This window comes from Bacillus rossius, chromosome 16, assembly GCF_032445375.1.
Source record: "Bacillus rossius redtenbacheri isolate Brsri chromosome 16, Brsri_v3, whole genome shotgun sequence".
NCBI lineage: Eukaryota > Metazoa > Arthropoda > Insecta > Phasmatodea > Bacillidae > Bacillus > Bacillus rossius.
The window spans coordinates 42,292,722-42,314,114 of NC_086343.1; the positions used below are offsets into that span (position 1 = coordinate 42,292,722).

A 21,393-nucleotide genomic window follows, 5' to 3' on the forward strand; every position below is an offset into this window, starting at 1 on the left:
TTTAATTCCTGAGCAATATTTTAATTCTTTCTGTATCTTAAATTTACATTAATTATTTTGAAAATGTAACTAAGTAATCATATTTTTTTGAAAATGTAACTAAGTAATAATTATTTTGAAGATGTAACTAAGTAAATATTTTTGTTTTGGGGCCCCATTTTTGTTTTGACTGTACGAATACTCAATTAATACTCTTTATTGTGTTTTAAATAAATATGTTTTGTTATGGCTGACCCGATATCTGTGTATTTTATGTTGCATTTACCTAACCTTTTTAATTAAATTCTTATCTATATAAATTCTTAACAGGTTATCAACTTTTGTTCGGTAGTTTTCCCAGTCGGCATATTTCCTCTCTACTCATTATTTATTCAATACAACAAAGTGCCGTGCCATTGAGCCTAAGGTCCTGGAGTCGTCCGTCGTAATTTACCTTGGTGAGGTTTGGTAAACCGAACCAAGAGTAAATTAATGGCAGAAAGATGGTAGCAGAGCGTGGTTCTGTCATGTTGCTTTGTTGTGTTTCTTGTGCATGTGTAGGATATTTTATTTTCCTTGCATGTGTCCCTGCCTCAGAGTTTTGCATGGCTTGGGGATGGCAATAGTTTGTTTTGTTAATTTGGTCTTGGTATAAGTTTTGTAAGTTATTTGTTTATCATGACGTCTACTATTGTGCCCGAGTTCTTGTTAAAAGATGAACTTACTTTTGAGTGTCTTTCACGTGGTCTACCATGTGAAAACACCACAACTGCCGTTTTGCGTAAATCTCTGCGCACTGCCCTTCAGAATAATGTGCCTGTTGTTAGTGATAATTTAAAGGACATTGACCCTAATGAGGAATTTAATTTGGTCTCAAGTAAAATCCTTGTGTTACAAGAGTTAGTGACAAATCTTGTTGATGATGAGAATTTTGCGCTTACTTTGCCTAGAGTGAGAAATAGGTTGAGACATTTGGAACGACGCGTTCAATCCCTGTTAAGAGTTACATTCTCTTGTTTTGTCTGAGGTCCAGGTTGCCTCATTAAAAAATGTTTTTGCAGAAGTTAAGAAACTACTTGAACTTGTCAGTAAATCAGAATTAGATTTTTCCCTTTTAAGAGACCTGAATCCTGTGTCATCCATGACACAAGTCTGTGACCGTCTTGCTGGGCTAGCATTGCCCTCTACCTCTAAGCAGCATCCGACTACTGCACCTATTCGAGGTCCTTCTCATGTGAATTCCGATCCTCCTGTGGTTGATCTACCTAACCTAACCTACACCACGGTGACACCGCCCACGAGTTCAAATTCTCGTGTCACGTTTAGTAACGCATCATGTGTACCACACCCAGTGACAACACATAACACTTCATTGCCCAATGTTTTTGGTAAATTAACTCACCCGCTAGAAAAAATGTTAAAGGATTTTCCGACCACTGATGGTCTGCATATTCCTACCTTTTTGAATTTTCTCAAGCTTATCGTCAAACTGAAACAAAGTAATAGTATACATGAAACTCAGATTTTAGAGGTTATATACCCTTTTACGCTTGGTCCGTTGGCTGAAAGGACACAGTTGGCCATTACACAAATGTTTTCATTCTATCAGTATCATGAAGACATACTTAGTTTCTTCATCCCATCTAGGCTACTGACCCAACTACAGTTGAATAATTACAACAGATTACAAAAGCCAGGTGAACATCTTGCAGCCTATGTTAATGAGGTAAAAGAGGCGGCTGCTATTTTTCGTTTGCAAGTTAGTCAACAGGAGGTGATTAACACCATTCTAGATGGGCTTACACCTGATGAACGGTCCAGATTAGTTTTTCTAACTAAGCCTTGTACATTTTCTGAATTGGATAGGATGTGCATTCACTCCCAAAATTTCCGCTTTGCGGATCATCAAAGAAACGGGTTGTTTTCTCAGTATCCTGGAAATAAACAATTCAAGTATTATTCTAGCCCGCGTACTGAAATGCATCCCAGCCATAATACAGTATTTAGGACCTCAAACTCACGATTTCAGAATAATACACCAAGAAATCAGAATCAAACTTATCATGGGCCTATCTGCCATTTTTGTAAGAAGCCTGGGCATGTAATAAAAGAGTGTAGGGAACTAAAACAAAAAAATGCTTAAAGCAGGGAAGTAAAGTGAGCGGCTTCCACTGCAAAACTAAACAAGCCAATAATTCTCAATACAATGCTCACCTATTTCGTCAAATCATATCTGCCCGGTATTTTCAAAGAAACTTTGGAATCCAAATTCCTTATAAGTGAAACCCAGATCATATTGGTAGTCTTGGTCTTCCTAATTTTGTGGGTTTAATTCCTGCCCCTGTTCCTCGTATACCAGTAAGTTTCAATAATTTTGAGGAAGAAGCTCTTGTAGATTCAGGATCCACACGTTCCATTATTTCATATGATTTGTTTTCTAAGTTAAAAGCAGCTAACCTAGTCAAGTTTGTGGAGAAAGGTGATTTCAAGTGTTACACTGCATCTAATGATGTGTTACCCATATTTTGTCGTGCGACTATCAAGTTGAAAATTGCACATTTTACTTGGATGTTTCCATGTTTGGTTTCTAAAGAGGTGATTTTAGATTTTATTCTAGGAGCGGATTTTATGTCCAAATCTGGACTTGTTCTAGATATGCAAGAAAAGAGTGTTTTTTTTTAAGTTTCAACCTAACCTTAAAATTAGTTTTGTGGGCACCAAACAGCAACATGATAACCTTGCAGAAATTAGTACAGAGAGCTACAGTAATAAAGAACATGACCCATTGGATCATTTACCTCATCAACAGCGTATCGCTATCAAAAATTTGTGTGAACAATTTCCTAAGGTTCTAACCTCAGAATTAGGGCTTACCAAACTGTTAGAATACGAAATCAAACTTAATGATAAAAGTCAACCTTACCGTCTTGCACCTCCCCAAATGAATCTTTTGAGACAGGAAGTACAACAATTATTGGATAAAGGGGTCATCGAACAATCTACTTCACAGTATGCGAGTCCCGCATTTTTGGTCCCTAAACCTAATGGCAAACAACGTATGGTTGTAGATTTTCGTAAGCTTAACCAAAAAATTGAAATTGAGTCTGTCCCTTTGCCTGATTTGCATTCGGCATTTCATTGGTTTTCTAAAGCAAAATATTTTACCACCATTGATCTAAATTCAGCATACCATCAAATTCCGTTGAAACAGGAGTCAAAACCAATTACTAGTTTTTGCGTACCATGGAATTTATACCAATTTACTCGTGTTCCTTTCGGTCTTGCGACAGGTGCACAGGTTCTCACACGATTATTGGATCAGATTTTTCATGACATTAAATTTAAGTTTGTTTACAACTATTTGGATGATCTGGTGGTATATTCCGAAAGTTTCGAGGAACATTACCAACACCTGAATGAAGTACTGTCTCGTTTGGAAAAGGCAGGCTTAACAGTGAATCCCCAAAAGGTTAAATTTGCAGTTCAGGAAATTTCATTTCTAGGTCACAAAATTTCTTCTCAAGGCATTTCCATCGACCCTGAACGTACCAAAGCAATTAGAGATTTTCCACCACCCCGTGATGTCAAGGGTATAGCCAGATTCATCGGTATGATTCAGTTCTTTGGAAAATTTATCCCTAATTTAGCGGAAAAAGCAGTCCCTTTAAATCACTTACGAAAAAAGAATGTGAAATTTGAATGGGGAGAGGAACAACAAAAGGCATTTGAAACTTTGAAACAGGATATTATGAGTCCACCTGTTCTCCGCATGGCGGATTTTTCAAAACCCTTTATTTTACAAACTGATGCTTCTAGTTCAGCCATAGGCGCAGTTTTGGCACAAGAGTTCGATGGTGTTAGACACCCTATTGCATTTGCATCCAGAACACTCACTTTTCAGGAGAAGAAATCATCAATTTATGAATTAGAATGTTTGGCTGTTGTTTTTGGTATCGATAAATTCAGACCTTATTTAGAACATGCAGAATTTTTGTTGGAAACCGATAACCAAGCATTATCGTGGCTTTTGGCTCACCCACGTCAACTAGGCAAAATTGGTCGTTGGGTTATGAGAATTTCTTCATTAAAGTTTAAAGTTCAACATATCCGTGGAACACAGAATGTAGTTGCGGATACCCTTTCACGCATGTTTAATGATACTCAGGTTGATAAACCTCTAGATGAAGCTGCTTGTAAAGTACTCTTAACCGATTTTCCCTTAGCTTTCAAAAATATTCAGGCTCATCAGGAAGAGGATGAAGAGCTGCAGAAAATTGTAACAAGTTTAAGATCCGGCATTTCCCAGGGCCCATTTTTTTTATCTAAAGGTATCTTGTATTCAAGAATTCGAAATAACCAGAAACGTATTGTGCTACCTAAAATTCTGAAACCAGTTGTATTTGAATATTTTCATTCCTCACCTATTGGCGAACACCTTGGCATTTATAAAACTATAGAGGCTATAAGAAAACATTTTGTGTGGAAAGGTATGCACAGTGAAATTTCAGAACGAGTTAAGAAATGTTACTTGTGTGCTTTTAGCAAACCTGCTCAAAATATCCATTTGGGTTTATTGGCATCAGAGGTCGCTGAACGGCCAATGCAGAAATTATTCATAGATTTTGTTGGCCCTTTGCCAAGGAGTAAGCAAGGGCATAATATGTTGTTAGTTTGTGTTGACGCCTTTTCCAAATTTGTTTGGCTTATTCCACTTCGAAAAGCTGATGCACCTTCCACTATCAAAGCTCTTCAAACTCAGATTTTTCAAAATTTTGGTATTCCATCTACTATTGTTTCTGACAACGGATCTCAGTTTACATCAAAATTATTTAAAAATATGTGTTTCACCCAAGGCATACGCCGCATTACCTTGTCTCCATACTATCCTCCGCCTTCGCATGCGGAAAGATTCAATCGTAATCTCCGTTCAGCATTAATTGCTTTCCATGCGAAAGACCAGTCTAGTTGGGACAAGAATTTAGTTTGGCTACAAATGGCTTTCAATTATGCCCGCCATGAATCTCATAAATCTACACCATTTAACTTAATGTTTACTTTTGCTCCAAATAACCCTTTGTCAAATCTTTGGTGTCTAAATGATTTGTTACCACAGGATCCACAAGGTGTTAAAGAAGTTTGGGCAGCTGCCCTCAAGAATTTGAAGCGGTCTCATGATAAAAGTCTTATTAAGTATAACAAGAATCGTATTGCAAATCCCTTTCGGCCAGGTGATCTGGTTTTGTGCAAAGCACACCCTACCAGCAAAGCAGTTGATAAGAGAATGGCTAAATTGTCTTTTCGTTGGTCAGGTCCATACCAGATCCAGCGCTTTCTTACCCCTGTTACAGCTAGTCTAGTAAATCCTGAAACGGGAGTTTATGTGACGAGAGCTCACATTTCCCATTTAAAAAGGTATTATTCCCAGCCTTCAGTTTAAGTGTGCATTGTTTAGGAACGGCCGCCTAACTTTGTGTCCTACTGTTGGCGTTGTTTTGTTATTTGGGTCTTTGACTCAGTTGATCGTGGACTGATCACCCACGTGTCCTAGTCTTTGAGTCCCTCGTAACTTTTGAACTCGAGTCATAAAAATAAGTAAATAAAAAACCATGGTACTAGTTTTTTAAATTGTTGCAACATTTTTTTTTTATATTTTTTTTAATCTCATTTCATGGGAACAAGTTTGGGTGCATAATGTAGTATGTTATTGTATTTACATGTAAGGGTAATTTTTTTGTTTGTTTGTTTCTTGGGTTAATATTTTCCAGTTGTTATGTGGGATCTCGGGTCGATATGTTTGTGACCACATATTTTTTGGTTATGTGTTTTAGTGTATTTTTTCCGTCTGCTCCGGGATGTTGGGCACCTTCGCCATGTTCGGGGCGGGGAGTCTTCTTTCGTGTCTCTTCTATTTGGTTCTCAGCGATGTTACGGTAAACCCTCTCAACTCTGGTATTATATTTGAAAAGGAAGATCCACTGTTGTTCTCAGACAATTTCTATTCCGTCGTGTTGAATTTTGACTTGATACAATTGGAAAATCAAAGTAATCAATTGGAGGTGGCGTTAAATGACATAATTAAAGTAAACAATGTGCACCTTATGGAAAACGATTCATGGAATGAAAACTTTGCTTTTGTGATCCACCAACTTGAAGATAATTTTAATGCATATAAATCAGAGACCAGTGCAATGACTTCTTTGTTGCCTCGAAAACATTTGCGCACTAATCGCGGTTTGCTTAATTTCGGTGGAAAAATTTTGAAAACTGTCTTTGGAACTCTTGACAATGATGACTTAATTAGTTTGGAAGAACGTCTCAAGGAAGTATCACTTAGTCAGGATGAAATTTCGGCCAGTGTTGTGAACCATATGTTTGTTGTGCAACATTTAGAAGAAAGAGTGATTAATAACACAAGACTTGTGAGAAATCTAGCTGAACATTATCTTGATAGCCACAATGCATTTTTTAAGCTTTTTAATAATACTATTCATGAGATTTGGGATAAAATCATGTTGGTGAATTGGCGAGTTGATTTAAATACCCTTTTATTTAGAATTAGTGAAGCCCTATCCACTGCACGTGTTGAACTTTCTGATTTGAGGCAAGCCATTGAAAGTAGTGTACATGGCAAATTAAGCTCTGTTTTGTTGCAACCAAAGGTTTTTATCAACATTCTAGAAAAGGTTCAACATTTAATCTCTTTACCCTTACACATGTTTGCTCCAGTTTCTTTTGATAATCTATATATGTTTTATGGTCTTAGTTCGGTCCAAGCAGTAATTTTTAATGGTTCATTGAATGTTGTCATTAACATACCTCTTGCCAATAAGGACAGCAGTTTTGAGTCATACCGTGTTTTTGCTTTTCCATTTTTCTTTCACAAACTTAACCATTACCTGTTTCTTAAGGTTCACGATATCCTGTTAGTTAGTCCTGACAGAAAACTTTTTGCTACTGTTGACACTAATGTTCTGTCTGGTTGTAAGAAACATGGCATAACTTTATGTCCCTCTGTTTTTCCTTTTTTTGATTCCCATGTCAATAGTTGTGAATTTAACCTTTTTCTTGGCAAACCTTTCTTTGAATTTTGTGATAAATCTATTGTTTCCCTGCAACTACCTTTCTTCCTGAAGACAAATTCGTTGTGGATTTTTGCAAGCAACACATCCATAGATGTTACCTTTTTATGTCGAATGACCACCAAATCTCTTTCACCGTTTACCATACCAATAATCGGTAGTGGTTTTATCAGTAATGCCTCACATTGTGATATTGTAAGTCCTTTTTTTAGAACTTTTGGTTCTGTTAGTTCATCCTTGACTTTCAATTTAACATTGCCTACTATACATATTCCTAAAGTAGATTTTAATGTAAGTAAGTTGACTTTTGCACCATTCACTAATTTAACCTTAAATAACTCCATTGTTAAAGATATCAGTAATCTTTTAATATCGCAACCCAGTGGTGCATCTTTTCATGATGTGATTAATCTTCTACGACCTCACCAGCAAGTTGAATCCAGTTCCTACCTTAACATTGTTGCTGTATCCTTATCTGCTCTGGTTGGCTTTGCCATTTTTATTCTCAGTCTTACTCTTTGGTTCAAGTTTCGGTCTCAAACGACCAACCCTCCTGTCTCTTCCTCTCCTATACCTGCAGGTACTATCTTGATTCCCTTAGCATCATCCTCCACCGTGGATTAATTGTATCTTGTGTAATGTTAATTTTGCTTTATTTTTGGGTGTTACCTTTGTCATGGGTATTTTAGTTTTAGTTAGTGCACTATTGCCATCTGCCAGCTGTGGTGTGCTTTGAGGGGGGGAGTGTGTGCCGTTGTGCACTTGTTGTGTGGGCATGCGCCCATTATTGCTTATATATGTTGTTTAATTAAATGCAAACTGGGAGGCTACTTTTTATTATATCTTTTTTTTAATACCTAATTGTTTTTAACTTTTTTGATTATTTGAAGTATAATGAAATTATTATTATTTTTAAGTATCAATTTGTAAGAAATAATTGTTGTTGTATAAAAATCTTTTTTTTTTTTGTTAAAATATATTTATGTCTTTGTTAAGCTTTGTGGATTTAAAAGAAAAACATATGGACTTTAAAAGACTTTAAAAGACTTTAAACATCATAAATTAAATTTTCCTTTTGTTTACATTAATATTGTGGTTAAGATTAATTATTGAGTTATTGCACTTAAGTGCAGGAAAGTGTAACTTTTTAAGTTTCTCATCTCTACGTATTGTCATATCTATGGTCATCTTCATATTGGAAAGGAAAAGGTAGTCCTTTCCTTTCTGTTTTTGTCAGCCATAATGTAGACTTCAAAAATTTTTGTGCTCGTCACGTATCCATCGACATCCATGTCGAAAGTTGTGTATTTACTACCGCATTAGCGGTCCGGGTGTTGGCGACTTCCCGCTGCCCCATGCCTGAGGTGTGATCCATAAGCTTCGCCCATAACATCTGGGTACCCCAGGGCTTGTCCCGTGGTTCTACGGCGATGGGAGCCGCCAACAAATATCCCAGGAAAGTTTTCGACGACTAAATCCTAAGCATGCAGCATGGGTAGTTAACCTGTTTCGGCCACGCGTATCTTGCAATTTCATCGACTAGTTCATCAAACTACCCCTTTGGCATCGTAATCTACATTTAATTCCTGAGCAATATTTTAATTCTTTCTGTATCTTAAATTTACGTTAATTATTTTGAAAATGTAACTAAGTAATCATATTTTTTTGAAAATGTAACTAAGTAATAATTATTTTGAAGATGTAACTAAGTAAATATTTTTGTTTTGGGGCCCCATTTTTGTTTTGACTGTACGAATACTCAATTAATACTCTTTATTGTGTTTTAAATAAATATGTTTTGTTATGGCTGACCCGATATCTGTGTATTTTATGTTGCATTTACCTAACCTTTTTAATTAAATTCTTATCTATATAAATTCTTAACAGGTTATCAACTTTTGTTCGGTAGTTTTCCCAGTCGGCATATTTCCTCTCTACTCATTATTTATTCAATACAACAAAGTGCCGTGCCATTGAGCCTAAGGTCCTGGAGTCTTCCGTCGTAATTTACCTTGGTGAGGTTTGGTAAACCGAACCAAGAGTAAATTAATGGCAGAAGGGTCACCGCGGATAGTGAAAATCACGGATAATCCGCAAATAGACGAAAATGGGAAACAAAAAAGGAAACATTAATTTCAACTTAAAAATCTAAAAATGTATGTACAGTAAACGTTACAATTAACAGTAAAATTTTTTTGATGATACTAAAATTTTTGTATTTTACTGAATAATTACGCATGCCAGCCTACTGTGTGAGTTCCGAGAAGGCCTGTGGCGTTTTACTGTATACTGCACACAATACACTCGTCAGTAGAGTTCAAATATGCTCACTTGTAATAAAATACAGATTTACATATTTGCTGTATTTTTTCATAGCATGCGCGGATAATAGGGAGTTTACTGTAATACAAACCAGATTTAGAAACTGGTCCATTGTACCTTCGCTGGGGTTCACACTTTCGCAAGTTGTTCTGAGCCTTCGCCACGGCCGTTAACATGTACCGTTTATATCCGCAAGTTAGGCTAGAGATTGTTTCCTTTTGTGATTTATGATTTGTTTTTTTATGTAAAATTAAAATTATATTTTACCTGTTTTAACTTGATAGATAAATCGTGAACCATTTTATGCAGAGCCTAGTATTATTTCTATGTTTGCAAGCCATAGTATTATAGAATTGGCATTTGGTCGTAACTGGCTGAAATATATGTTGTTTTCACAGTGATAATGCTTGTGTGGTTTGCGTTTGAGGTTATTCCATGCCATATTTGTTTAAAGTAGTTAAATGAGATTGTGATTTGCTGTCATGGTAATAAAATGACAGTCATTTCCCAGATAGATATTCATACAAACAAAAATAGTAGAAAACGAGGTATCAGCTTACTGCTTACATTAGCTGCAGTGTGAGTCACTCATAGTTCTGGCAGCACACGTGGTCACCTGGGTGAAAATAATGCCTAACATGAGCAGCATCACGACGTTTCGCAACCATGTTCCCTTTAGGAAAATAAGGTGTACTTTAAATAGGCCAAATCAACCACTCAAAACACATTTTGTAGACCACTGATTGGAATTATTTTGAGGTGTCCAAAGTTAAAAATAAAAGAGGAGCTCCAAATTGCTTCTACACTTGATTAGCTGAAACTTTATCTACCGACGAACCCTCAAATTTCTCATTGGGAGCAGAAAAACAAATTAAGAAACATATCTAATATGATCAGGATACACACATTGCCCTTTTTTTGATCTCACAAGAGGTCCAAATATATGTAAATGAGCAGTATCCAGGGCAGTTTAGGCAAACTTGCAGAATACAACAATGAGTTAGACTGACACGGAGGTTCGCACAACTGGCAGTCATCACAACCTTGCACAAAAGATTTCACGAGGCCAGGCAAAATGTAAAAAAAACACACACCCCTCACCCCCTACCTTCTCTGAGAGAGAAATGACCTCTGGCTATTTCCTTGTAAAGATGTTTGTCAGTTCTATCAATAAAAACAAGTATGCTCTTTACAGCAGTTTTTCATTAATAAAATGTTGCACAAGAGAACCAAGGAAATCTCATGCAAAAACAATGTTTAGACACAATTGAGTTCAAAAAACTAGTGGAGATAGAATCATTGCTTCAGTACGGTACCAGATCGCGGGCATTTACAATGATGAGAGAGTAAGAGCGATTGATTCATAAACACTGCTGCATGCCCACGTGCACTCAAACACACACACACACACACACACACACACTCACTCTCTCTCTCTCACACACACACACTCTCACAGACATACTCACACACACACACACACACACACACACAAAAAACTATTCACTCCTATGACCCCTTATAACTTTTTTTTTGTTCTCTGGCTGGTTTATTTTCATATTCCCCCTCTTGCCGAGCTCCAACTAGGCGGCAGACTGCCACTTCACTGACCAGCCCTGTCCAGGCGGCAGATGTAGCTAACAGCACAGTTCATGATGCTTTACACGCACCTCATGACAGATTTTTTACTAAACAATTCATTTTTACTTCAGACATTTATACGTATATATATTTACAACACAAACATACAAGCTGATATTTACTACACAACACTCAAGCTAACATTTGCAAAACAAACATACTAGCAGACATTTGCAACACAACACAACTCAGCTAACCTTTGCAACACAAACATGCAATTGACATTTGCAACACAATCTTACAAGCTAACCTTTGCAACAGAAACATGCAATTGACATTTGCAACACAATCTTACAAGCTAACCTTTGCAACACAAACATGCAATTGACATTTGCAACACAATCTTACAAGCTAACATTTGCAACACAAACATACTAGCTGACATATACAACACAAGCATGTAAGCAAGTGTTGGTGATTGAATGCAGGGTGTCGGCTTGTGCAGGGAAAGGTGAGGATCAACTACCAGGAGAAGACTCTGGCGCTGGAAGTGCAGCCGCCCAGCAACAAGGCCTCGGGAGAACAGTGCTGCACCGAGTCACTGTCGGGGGGCGAGCGCTCCTACTCCACCGTCTCCTTCATCATGGCGCTGTGGCAGATCGTGCGCCCGCCTTTCTACTTCCTCGACGAGTTCGACGTGTTCATGGTGAGTGCCTCGCGGTCGCTAACAATTGCAGTACGAGCTTCAGTTAATCCATATTCATATCTATCCCAAATAAGTTTGGCCATAGCAGGTCCAAGGGACGCAAGATGGTAATGGTGAGTTGACGTAATTTGGTGGTTTGCATGTGAGCAAGCCCACTGGCCTATTGCTGATGATCTGACATTTCTAGGTACTCCACCTGAATGCAGCAAAGAAATACTTTACCTAAACTGCGACTTGTTCTATAAGTTTTGATTGATGAATATAAAGGGTCCTAATAAGCTGGAAAGAAGCAGTTTATTTATGTTACTGATTGTATTCCACAGTTTGACACCATTTCTCATGGTTACTGAAGTAAGCTTTACGTCATTCAAGGATGGTAGGTAGGTTTCATCTCCCACGTGCCTCATAAGCTGATAAAAGGGTTTGTAGTGCTAGAAGCGACATGGAAGCTACACTGGCTTGACACATCAAACATGTTCCAGGATTTTGTGCTTTCTCACGTCTCAGTTATCCTTGCTGGCACTGAATGGATCAGCATATTCATTGAGAGACACAAGCACACAGAATGGTGGTGTGTGGCAGTAGCACAGTGTGGTTGTTCATGGAGTTGGTGTGTAACAGGAGCATAGTTGGGTTGTTCAGGTAGGTGGTGTGTAACAGTAGCAGCACAGCGAGCATTGTTTAGGTTTTCCATCCTTGACCTACTTCCAAGGTCAAGGCTGACTAAAATTTCCCACACGCACACTGCCAAGAGGGTCAAATCACACAGCTGCCCGAAACTTGCTGTCTACACCCGCTTCCCCGAAGCCTTAGTCTCCCCCCCCCCCTCCCCCCCCCCCCCCCCTGAGCATACAATGTGAGATTCCAGAAGTTTATCCAACACGTTATCATCATCAAATATTATAGTTAAGCATGTAATAGGTAGTGCTAATAGAAAGAAAACAAACCAGTTAATTTAAACTAACTTTTTGCAGTTTATTAAAATTACAATCGGGAAACTGACCATGGCTGTTGTGAAATACTCTAACGTTCCTTATCATGCACATATTAAACCTGTTCTAAAGTCTGTATGCTTCATAACATTCATTTAAAAAAACTATATATAGCTGTATACCTACAAATATACTTGAACCATTGCCAACCTGAGGCAACTGGTAACAAGGTAACAAGAGCACAGCGGGGTTGTTCAGGAACTGGAATGCGTTGTGATTCAGGACAAGGTGAACCGCAACACCGTGCTGAAGCTGCTCCAGACGTATGCAGACAAGAACAAGAGCTCGCAGTACATCCTGCTGACGCCCCTGGACCTCGCCTCTGTCAACACGGCCAACACTCACGTGTACAAGTGAGTGTCTGCTTGCTCCTACCTACTCTCAAGTACTTTACAGTGTACTACAAGACCATCAAAAAAATTCTGTAATTATCGGCCGTTGCGGCTTTTTAGAACGATAAGAAAATAATTGGAAAACATTGTTTTCGTACACTAACACATACCTAAATTTACTCCCAAGGGATGGTTTCATATTTCTAGGACCAATGAAAAATGGTAAATAAAAAAGGCCCATTTCAGTGAACAAAAAGAGTTATTTCGGTGCAAAATTTCGGTGAAAAAAAAATTGTTTAGTTAGAAAAAATAACTATTTCGTCATTATAATTTTATACACATATATATGTTTGATGGAATTATTGTTTTATTTTGTCAAAATTTTATCAAAAACAACGTTTTAAAGTTAAACATGTACATCTAAAATTTAGCAAGCTGCATATGTAATTAAAATTCTCAACATTACATACAAAAAAAAATCGGAAACTGATCAAAAACGTTAGTGGCTCAAGTCCGTTTCGACTATCTCTGAAAATCAGCTATTACCGTATTTACTCGTGTATAGCGCGCACCACGATTTTTGCAACAAATTCCAAAGAAAAAAAAATTGAATTTTTTTCCCCCATAAATAAATTTTACCAACATTTTGTGGTACCTGATTATTTAAATTGATGTGTGGTGATGCGTCAGGAAAATACTTAAACTCTGCTGTGTAGACGGAAGATAATGAAGCGCTGTATCGTCACAACTGGTACAAGGGAGGGAGGGAGGGAGGGAGGGAGGCAGGCGTGCCGCGCTACGTTGCTAAGCTGGCGTGGAGAACTAGATGACTCACCGGTCGCTGCTGGGACGAGGAATGGAGGAAGCCTGGAGGGGGGGGGGGGGGGGGGAACTGGTGACAACATTCTCTCTCTCAGTTTTTACTAGTTTCTGAGCTGGCTTTCTGTAAAGGGGGGAGGTCTAAAAATAAACAAGAGACCATGATGTGCGAGCTTGCACGCGCGTGCGCACGTGTGTGTGTGTGCTGTGAGCATGTGTGTGTGTGTGCGAGAGACCAGGTTGTGAGTCTGTGTGTGTGTGAAACAGAGGCCTTGTTGGTTGTGCGTATGTGTGGGGGCTGGCCAGAAACGTCACCCGTCACCCGGCAGTTAACAACTTCCACTCCTCCTCCCCGCCTCCCCCCCCCCCCACACACACAAATTTTATTTTTCCGTGTATAGCGCGCATCCTTATTTTTTTCCTTTACTTGAGGGGAAAAAAGGGCGCGCTATACACGAGTATATACGGTATATATTTCCTGCAAACTAGTCGCCACCAAAACACTGTACTTATTCAACAGTACAGAGAATTGTTTTTTTTATTTACGTTTTTCACCGCTTCAACTGCGTGTGCGGTATTTGTTCATGTATATGTTGGCACTCTTGGCCGGCATTTATTTTCGTGCGTTGCCGTGACAACTACGAAAATAAACAGTTGTCTCGGCTAGGACGCCCAGATACAACAATTAGCATTTTGAAAGTTATGATTTGATTGGCTAATATGGAAGTGACGCTATTTTTCTGGACTGCATTTGGCCGATTCAGAGAAAGGAACAAAGAGTGAGTTAAGGCCTATCGACGATGGCGTCACCAGACGCATGTGTGGTCGGCAAAATAATGTAATTTTTGTCGTTTTATGGCCTTCTACGTCTCGTAGGAACGTGTGCGACGACGGAGACTGAGTAGGCTTACGTCTGGATGTAATAATTTTTATTCGTGAAATATATGGTTCTAGAGTAACTTGACGCTTAGTTCCAGAACCCGATGCTTGACACCTATCTTTGTTCACCTTGTGTGATGCTCGAAATTTACAGTGTTTTTCACACGTGTCTTGTCTTTTCCAGTCGACTTGCACATTACAGAACTTGCACATCATGATGCCTTTTTCTTTACTGAACACGTAAAATCCTTCGTTATCATATTCTTTAGCTCTTTCAAAAAAACATTCGGCATTTTATAGGTTTATCCTCAGTGACCACGGTAATATGACCAACATGCCACAAAAACTTTAACGGAAAACGATATGGAATGCGGAAAAGATACAAAATTGCGTACACTCGGAAATAAAGAACTTAAACTCGACAGACACGTACTCGAGAAAATAAAATCATAGAACATTTCGACACTCTTAACTACCAACTCCATCTGTGATTTGTCCACCAGTAGCTAAAGTGATGATGTTTATTGCCACTCTACTCTATGGGTGCTAAAGAAAAACAAAAGCAAAGATGGCGTTTCACATATAAACGCTTGAAATAATAAACGTTTTGTGCAGGTTCCAGAATGATTCAACATGATTTTTTGCGATAAAAAAGGTTAATTTCGCGTAAATATCGCGATTTCGTCATATTTCTTGAAAAACTACGGATTTCGCGCATCACAGCATATTTCGTTAAAACAAAATGCAGTATATTAACGTCTTATCACTACCAAGTAAGGTTATTTGTATTACACCTCATGTGCAAGTGATTTTTTTAAAATTTCGCAATTTCGTCATTAACAAAATTTGACTACCCCTACATATTTCTTACTAGTTTGTGAAAATATTAAAATTGTCTATCTTACATTACAATAGCTGTGCCCTTACTCTGCTGCCGCTATTCATTATTTACCCACATTAAATAAGAATATTTGTTTTCTATATACTAGAGATGTTCCTGAATTAACCCTGCAAGGAAGGTTTCTCAATTCCTACTGGTTTGTGAAAAAATAACAGTTTCCATCTTACATTACAATAACTATGTGTTCACGCTGTCGCCGTCATTCATTGTTAATGTTTACCAGTGTGGGTTATTTAATTTTTTTTTTGGGAACTTTAGCAATGTATGTGATGTAATAATGAAATTTGTTTAAATAATGACTATTTTGTAAGCCTGTGCGAATATCAGTTTTTTATTTCGAATAGAATTCGAATACGAATACCAAATTATTCTCGAATATGAATATTAAGTTCGAATAATTGGAATGAGAATTGAAATCCCATAAAACATGTTATATCACATCACATTACAATATGATAACAAGTACATACTGTATTTACTGATACAATGTATGTAGAATCAAAAAACTGACAGTACATAAAATTTTAAGATTCTCCAATTTTATAATTAATTCGTATTAAAAAGAGTCTTGTCTCATCACTACATATTAGCTAATTTAAATTTTTGTGGAGAAACACAAGCTGATCTACATTTTCGGGTAGTAGACTCTCTCTTCTACACGTCACAATGTTGCCAGCTGTTGAGAAAAGTCTCTCAATGCACACTTGTGTGGCAGGTATAGGCAAGTACTTTCTTGCTACCACAGCTATGTTTCGGAAACAAGTGCGCCCCTTCTCTGACCAGAAACTGAAAGGCTGAGCTGCTGTTGAAGGTTTCACGTAGGCCCACAGAGATGACTTCTTAATAGGCATTTCACTTGTAGCCTCACTTTTCTCAGTTATAGTTTCAGCTACTGTGTTCAGCTTACACAGCTTACATACCTCCCTGCACAAATTTTCAACCCATATATTTTTTTTTTCATCCTCAATTAGTGAATCTTTTAACCGTGGATATACCATGTAACGTGATCGCAAGCTTTTAAGTACCGTATTTACTCATGTATAGCGCACCCTCGTGTATTGCGCGCACCACGATTTTTGCAACAAATTCCAAAGAAAAAAAATTAATTTTTTTTTCCCATAAATAAATTTTACTAACATTTTGTGGTACCTGTTAAGTAATTACTTATGAAACAAATGATTACTTAAATTAATGTGTGGTGATGTGTCAGGAAAATACTTAAATTAAATACTCTTCCACCTGAAAGCGAAACTTTTGTGGCCTACTGTACCATCTGAAACGACACGAGCAAGCTAAACTCTGCTGTATGGACGGAAGATAATGAAGCGCTGTATCATCACAACTGGTACAAGGGAGGGAGGGAGGGAGGCAGGCAGGATAGGGACTATGACCATCAAGTAACCTTGACAGTTGACAGGACTAAACACCACCACTCCCGTCACCGTTGCTAAGCTGGCGCGGAGGACTAGATGACTCACAGGTAGCTGCTGGGACGAGGAAGCAAAGGAAGTGGGCTGGGGACTGGTGACAACAACTAACTCTCTCTCTGTCTCTCTCTCTGTCTCTCTCTGTCTCTCTCTCTTTTTTTTACTAGCTGCTGCGCTGGCTTTCTGTAGAGGGGGGAGGTCTAAAAGTAAACAAAAGACCGTGATGTGCAAGCTTGCGCGCGCACTGTGTGTGTGTGTGTGTATGTGTGTGTGAAAGATGCCTCGTTGCTTGTGCGTGTGTGTGGGGGCTGGCCAGAAATGTCACCCATCACCCGGCAGTTATTGACTACCACTCCTCCTCCCCATCACCCCCTACCAACCTTTTTTTTTCCCCGTGTATAGCGCGCATCCTTGTTTTTTTCCTTTACTTGAGGGGAAAAAAGGGCGCGCTATACACGAGTATATACGGTAAGTTCTTGGCAAATGTAGTGGAATAACTCCACCTACATAACTCTAAAACATTACGAAAATAAATCCCGCGGAACTTTTGCCCCCGCCCAACGAGAGAAACCTCCGTGATCCCGAAATGTTTCCCGGTTTCAGTGATCCCGTTCAGCCTTTTTCGTAAATGACTGAATATTCGTTTTTTCGAAGTGTTATTTAGAGATGTACGAACCTGCAAATTTTTAAGTCGAGTCGAGTCGAGTCGAATTATACAATAATTAGTTCGAGTCGATTCGAGTCGAGTTTGTAGATCATAAATTCAAGTCGAGTCGATTCGAGTCTGAATTTTTATTTGAATCTTTGACACTTAAGTAGAGCTTGAATATTTGCACTTTACTGCTAAGAGTCCTTAGACTGGCCCACGTAATCAAATATATTTAAAATACAAGTATTAATACAAATAATTCATTTAGAATAAATTCTTAACTGATATAATACAATTCAATAATTGAGGTATAGAGCATAGAAAAAAGTATTTTTTGAATTTTTAAATTTTATTTAACAAATATTGCCCAACTATGAAAATTAAAAAAATTTGATATCTCCTAAAGTATTTGGAATTTCTTATATCTGCCGGCTTTAATGAAAAGAGGAATTTTAAGAGCATATAATTAAAGTATTTTCAGAATTTTTAAATTTTATTTAACAAATATCGCCCAACTATGAAAATTAAAAAATTCGATATCTCATAAAGTATTTGGAATTTCTTATATCTGCCGGCTTTAATGAAAAGAGGAATTTAAAGAGCATATAATTAAAGTATTTTCAGAATTTTTAAATTTTATTTAACAAATATCGCCCAACTATGAAAATTAAAAAATTCGATATCTCATAAAGTATTTGGAATTTCTTATATCTGCCGGCTTTAATGAAAAGAGGAATTTAAAGAGCATATAATTAAAGTATTTTAAGTTTTTAACATTTTTTTTCGCAAATACCGCTCAACTACATATTTACCTTATTTTGGACCGAACGAGTTAGCTGCGGCCTGCAGCATTCACGAGTCAATAAAAAAATGAATATAATTTAGGCTTGTTGGCGCGAAGGTTAGGTTACGTTTCACACAATCATTAGAACATTTTTGAAAACTTTCACTTATGGGAAGTGTAAGGCCGTGCTACAATTAACGCAACATTACAATAAACGTTCCCATAACAAATATAATACATTTAAAGATTATTGCTACAACACTAACGCCGTTACGTTGCCAGCCAATCGCAAGCTGGCACTTCCAACCAATCCATGCTTTTGTATTTGTATTAAATAGTTACACTTTATAAAATACTTTATACTTCATAATTAATTTTAACTTGCCACTTAATTTGGATAGCAAACAATTATACAAAATGCACTCTCGCCGAACGTAATAGTGTAAACAAACACGGAAAAAAAATTCATGTTCGCCACCCTACACTTCCTAAAATTAGTGGAGCACAGTTGTTTTTTTTAACTGCCATTTCGTGATTGGTGGCGTATCAGTCGCAAACATGCGCTCTGTAACACAAATATAACGCTACCGTTAATTTATTATTGTAACGTTGCGCCGATTGTAGCACGGATTTACTATAAAAAAAAGTAATATTTGGGCCGATATTAAGATTATAAAATTTAATTTGTGTTTTGTTTATTAAAAATGTGTTCGTCTTCTTTGCTATGTGGTCACACCTGTTAAGTTGGCAATATGTAAAACTAAAATATAAATAATATGGCCGATTGTCGTAATTGTTTTTAAGTACGTGTTTCGGTCTTACGTACGTATTTTTAGTGTCGGCTGAAGTCACGTAAGGAGATATTAAGAATTGTAATTCAATTTTATTATATTTTATCATCGAGTTTTATCCAATTTCCTTTCGAGTTTCGCCCCGTCGAGTAAAATAAACTCGAATGCCGAGCCGAGCCGAGCTGATGCTACTCGCTCGACTCGACTCGAATTTTCGAGTCTCGGCCCATCACTAGTGTTATTATTCGAAATCGAATCGAATACGAATAATAAACTATTTGTTTTGATATTCAAAAATTCGAATATTCGCACAGGCCTACTGTTTTGCTGTTTTAAGACATTTTTAATGCTTGTATTTCAGTTTTATTAGAATATGTAATTGTATTATGAAATGTTTGGTGTGTATGTGTGCACGCGCATGCGTGTGTGTATAAGCACGTGTGTGTTTGTGCATGTGGGCTATCTATAAACGCACACCGCGCGTAGAGGGCAGGGGACTGCAATGTTACAAGATGAACTGGCTGTAGTTTTCTGTTCATTTCATCTTCCCCTCGTTGGATTGTACTCTCAATTTATAACCAGTCTTGTGTGTTCTTGTGTGGTGTGAAGAATTCTGTGAATATGTAAAATAATCACCCATTTCTTTTCTTTAGGTTCGACGACCCACGGCCGTGATCAAGTTGCTTCTTGGCGTTGACTTTGTGTGTGTTCATTGATGTTTGCCTTTCCAGTTTTGTATTTTTGGAATTTCTTAAAATTGAAGCAATTTCTTACAATGTGTAGTTATTATATTAGACACATGCATATACATATAACATTGTCAATGTGAATATTTTGTAATTGGTTATTAAAATTTTGAATTGTAAATAAAAAATTTTAAATACAAATGATTGTGTTCTTTGAAAGTTTGTTTGGCAATATTGCTGTTGCAGAAAATTTTTCTGCCTCAGAAAACCAATACTGTATCTACATAGATCAGAAAAAATAATTATTAGAAAAAATACAGAACCCTGTTAATTACATTAAACCCACACTTAAAGAACATAAATCCCAGTGTGCACACAAGATAGTTAAGTAAGGAGAGCGGGGTAGTTCTGGATCATTTTATTATGTGCCACTGTGCACTTGTGTGGGCATGCGCCCATTGTTGCTTATATACAGTAGAACCTCGATGATACGTTCCCGTTTCATACGCCGATTAATTTTGGTTCCGCCTAAAGTACTATATTTACAATGGTTTACTTTCCCGGAACATACACTTATAAAATCATTAATTTCCCGTTTCATACGTTTTTACGAAGCGGAAAAGTCCTAAAATTCACAAAATTTTGTTATATTCCTCCGGATAAACTACATTTTAATGCTTTTATTTTGAAAAACGTTCATTGTTTACCTTTGCGAACGTAAGAAAATAACTTTATCCCACCATAGATATGGATAGTATCAGGAAGACTGTGCACTTCGCTAGTAACATCTATGGCCAGCACCTAGTGAGACTAGTGGCGCAAACTAGCAATGATAATGAAAATGGTGCACGCGCTTTACCAAGGCACGGATCTCATATTTTGTGCGTTCATTAATCTTTGAACTGAATATACCCGTTTGTTATTGTTTTCTTACGTTCGGATTGTTTTGGATTTTACGTTCCTCAAGATAAAATTTTATTGAAAATTGTTCTGTTGGATAAAGTTGTTTGTAAAATGAAACAAACAAGCAAATGAACTGAATATACCCGTTTGTTATTTTTTTATTATTTACTTATTAACCTGCAATTGGGCTTTCACCCGGTGGCAAGAACTCCCACTCACTCCCCTCTCCCCCCCCCCTCCATCAGCTTTCTCCTCAGCTCCCTCCCATCCCTGACCTCCACCATTTCCTCCCCCAGCCCATTCCACTCCCTCCCCGTCCTCACCAGGAAGGTGTTCCGCCCTCTCTCTGTCCGCCTCCACACCCTCTGGAGCTTACATCTGTGGTCTCTTCGTCCTCTGTACTCCCCTCTATGTACTTTGCTTCCCAATTGCCCCCATCCCCCTTCCCCCTTCAGCACCTTGAACATCCTGACCAACCTTTCCACTCTTCTTCTCCTCTGTAACGTTTCCCACCCCAACTCCTTAATCATTTCCGTTGGGCTATGCAGTTTCCCATCCTGCCC

General features: G+C 37.7%; 1 protein-coding gene across 6 annotated transcripts in view; it reads left to right on the forward strand.

The window, feature by feature from the left end:
* The window catches only part of LOC134540456 (structural maintenance of chromosomes protein 6), a 216,672-nt gene extending 196,544 nt beyond the window's left edge, over positions 1–20,128 (forward strand). For all 6 annotated transcript variants that reach the window (XM_063383218.1, XM_063383219.1, XM_063383221.1 and 3 more), the window contains 3 exons: positions 11,467–11,667; positions 12,882–13,012; positions 19,895–20,128. In XM_063383218.1, the coding sequence (XP_063239288.1) occupies positions 11,467–11,667; positions 12,882–13,012; positions 19,895–19,916 (354 nt within the window). In that variant the 3' untranslated portion in view covers positions 19,917–20,128. The remainder of the gene's footprint in view (positions 1–11,466; positions 11,668–12,881; positions 13,013–19,894) is intronic.
* The last annotated feature ends 1,265 nt before the right edge of the window (positions 20,129–21,393 follow it).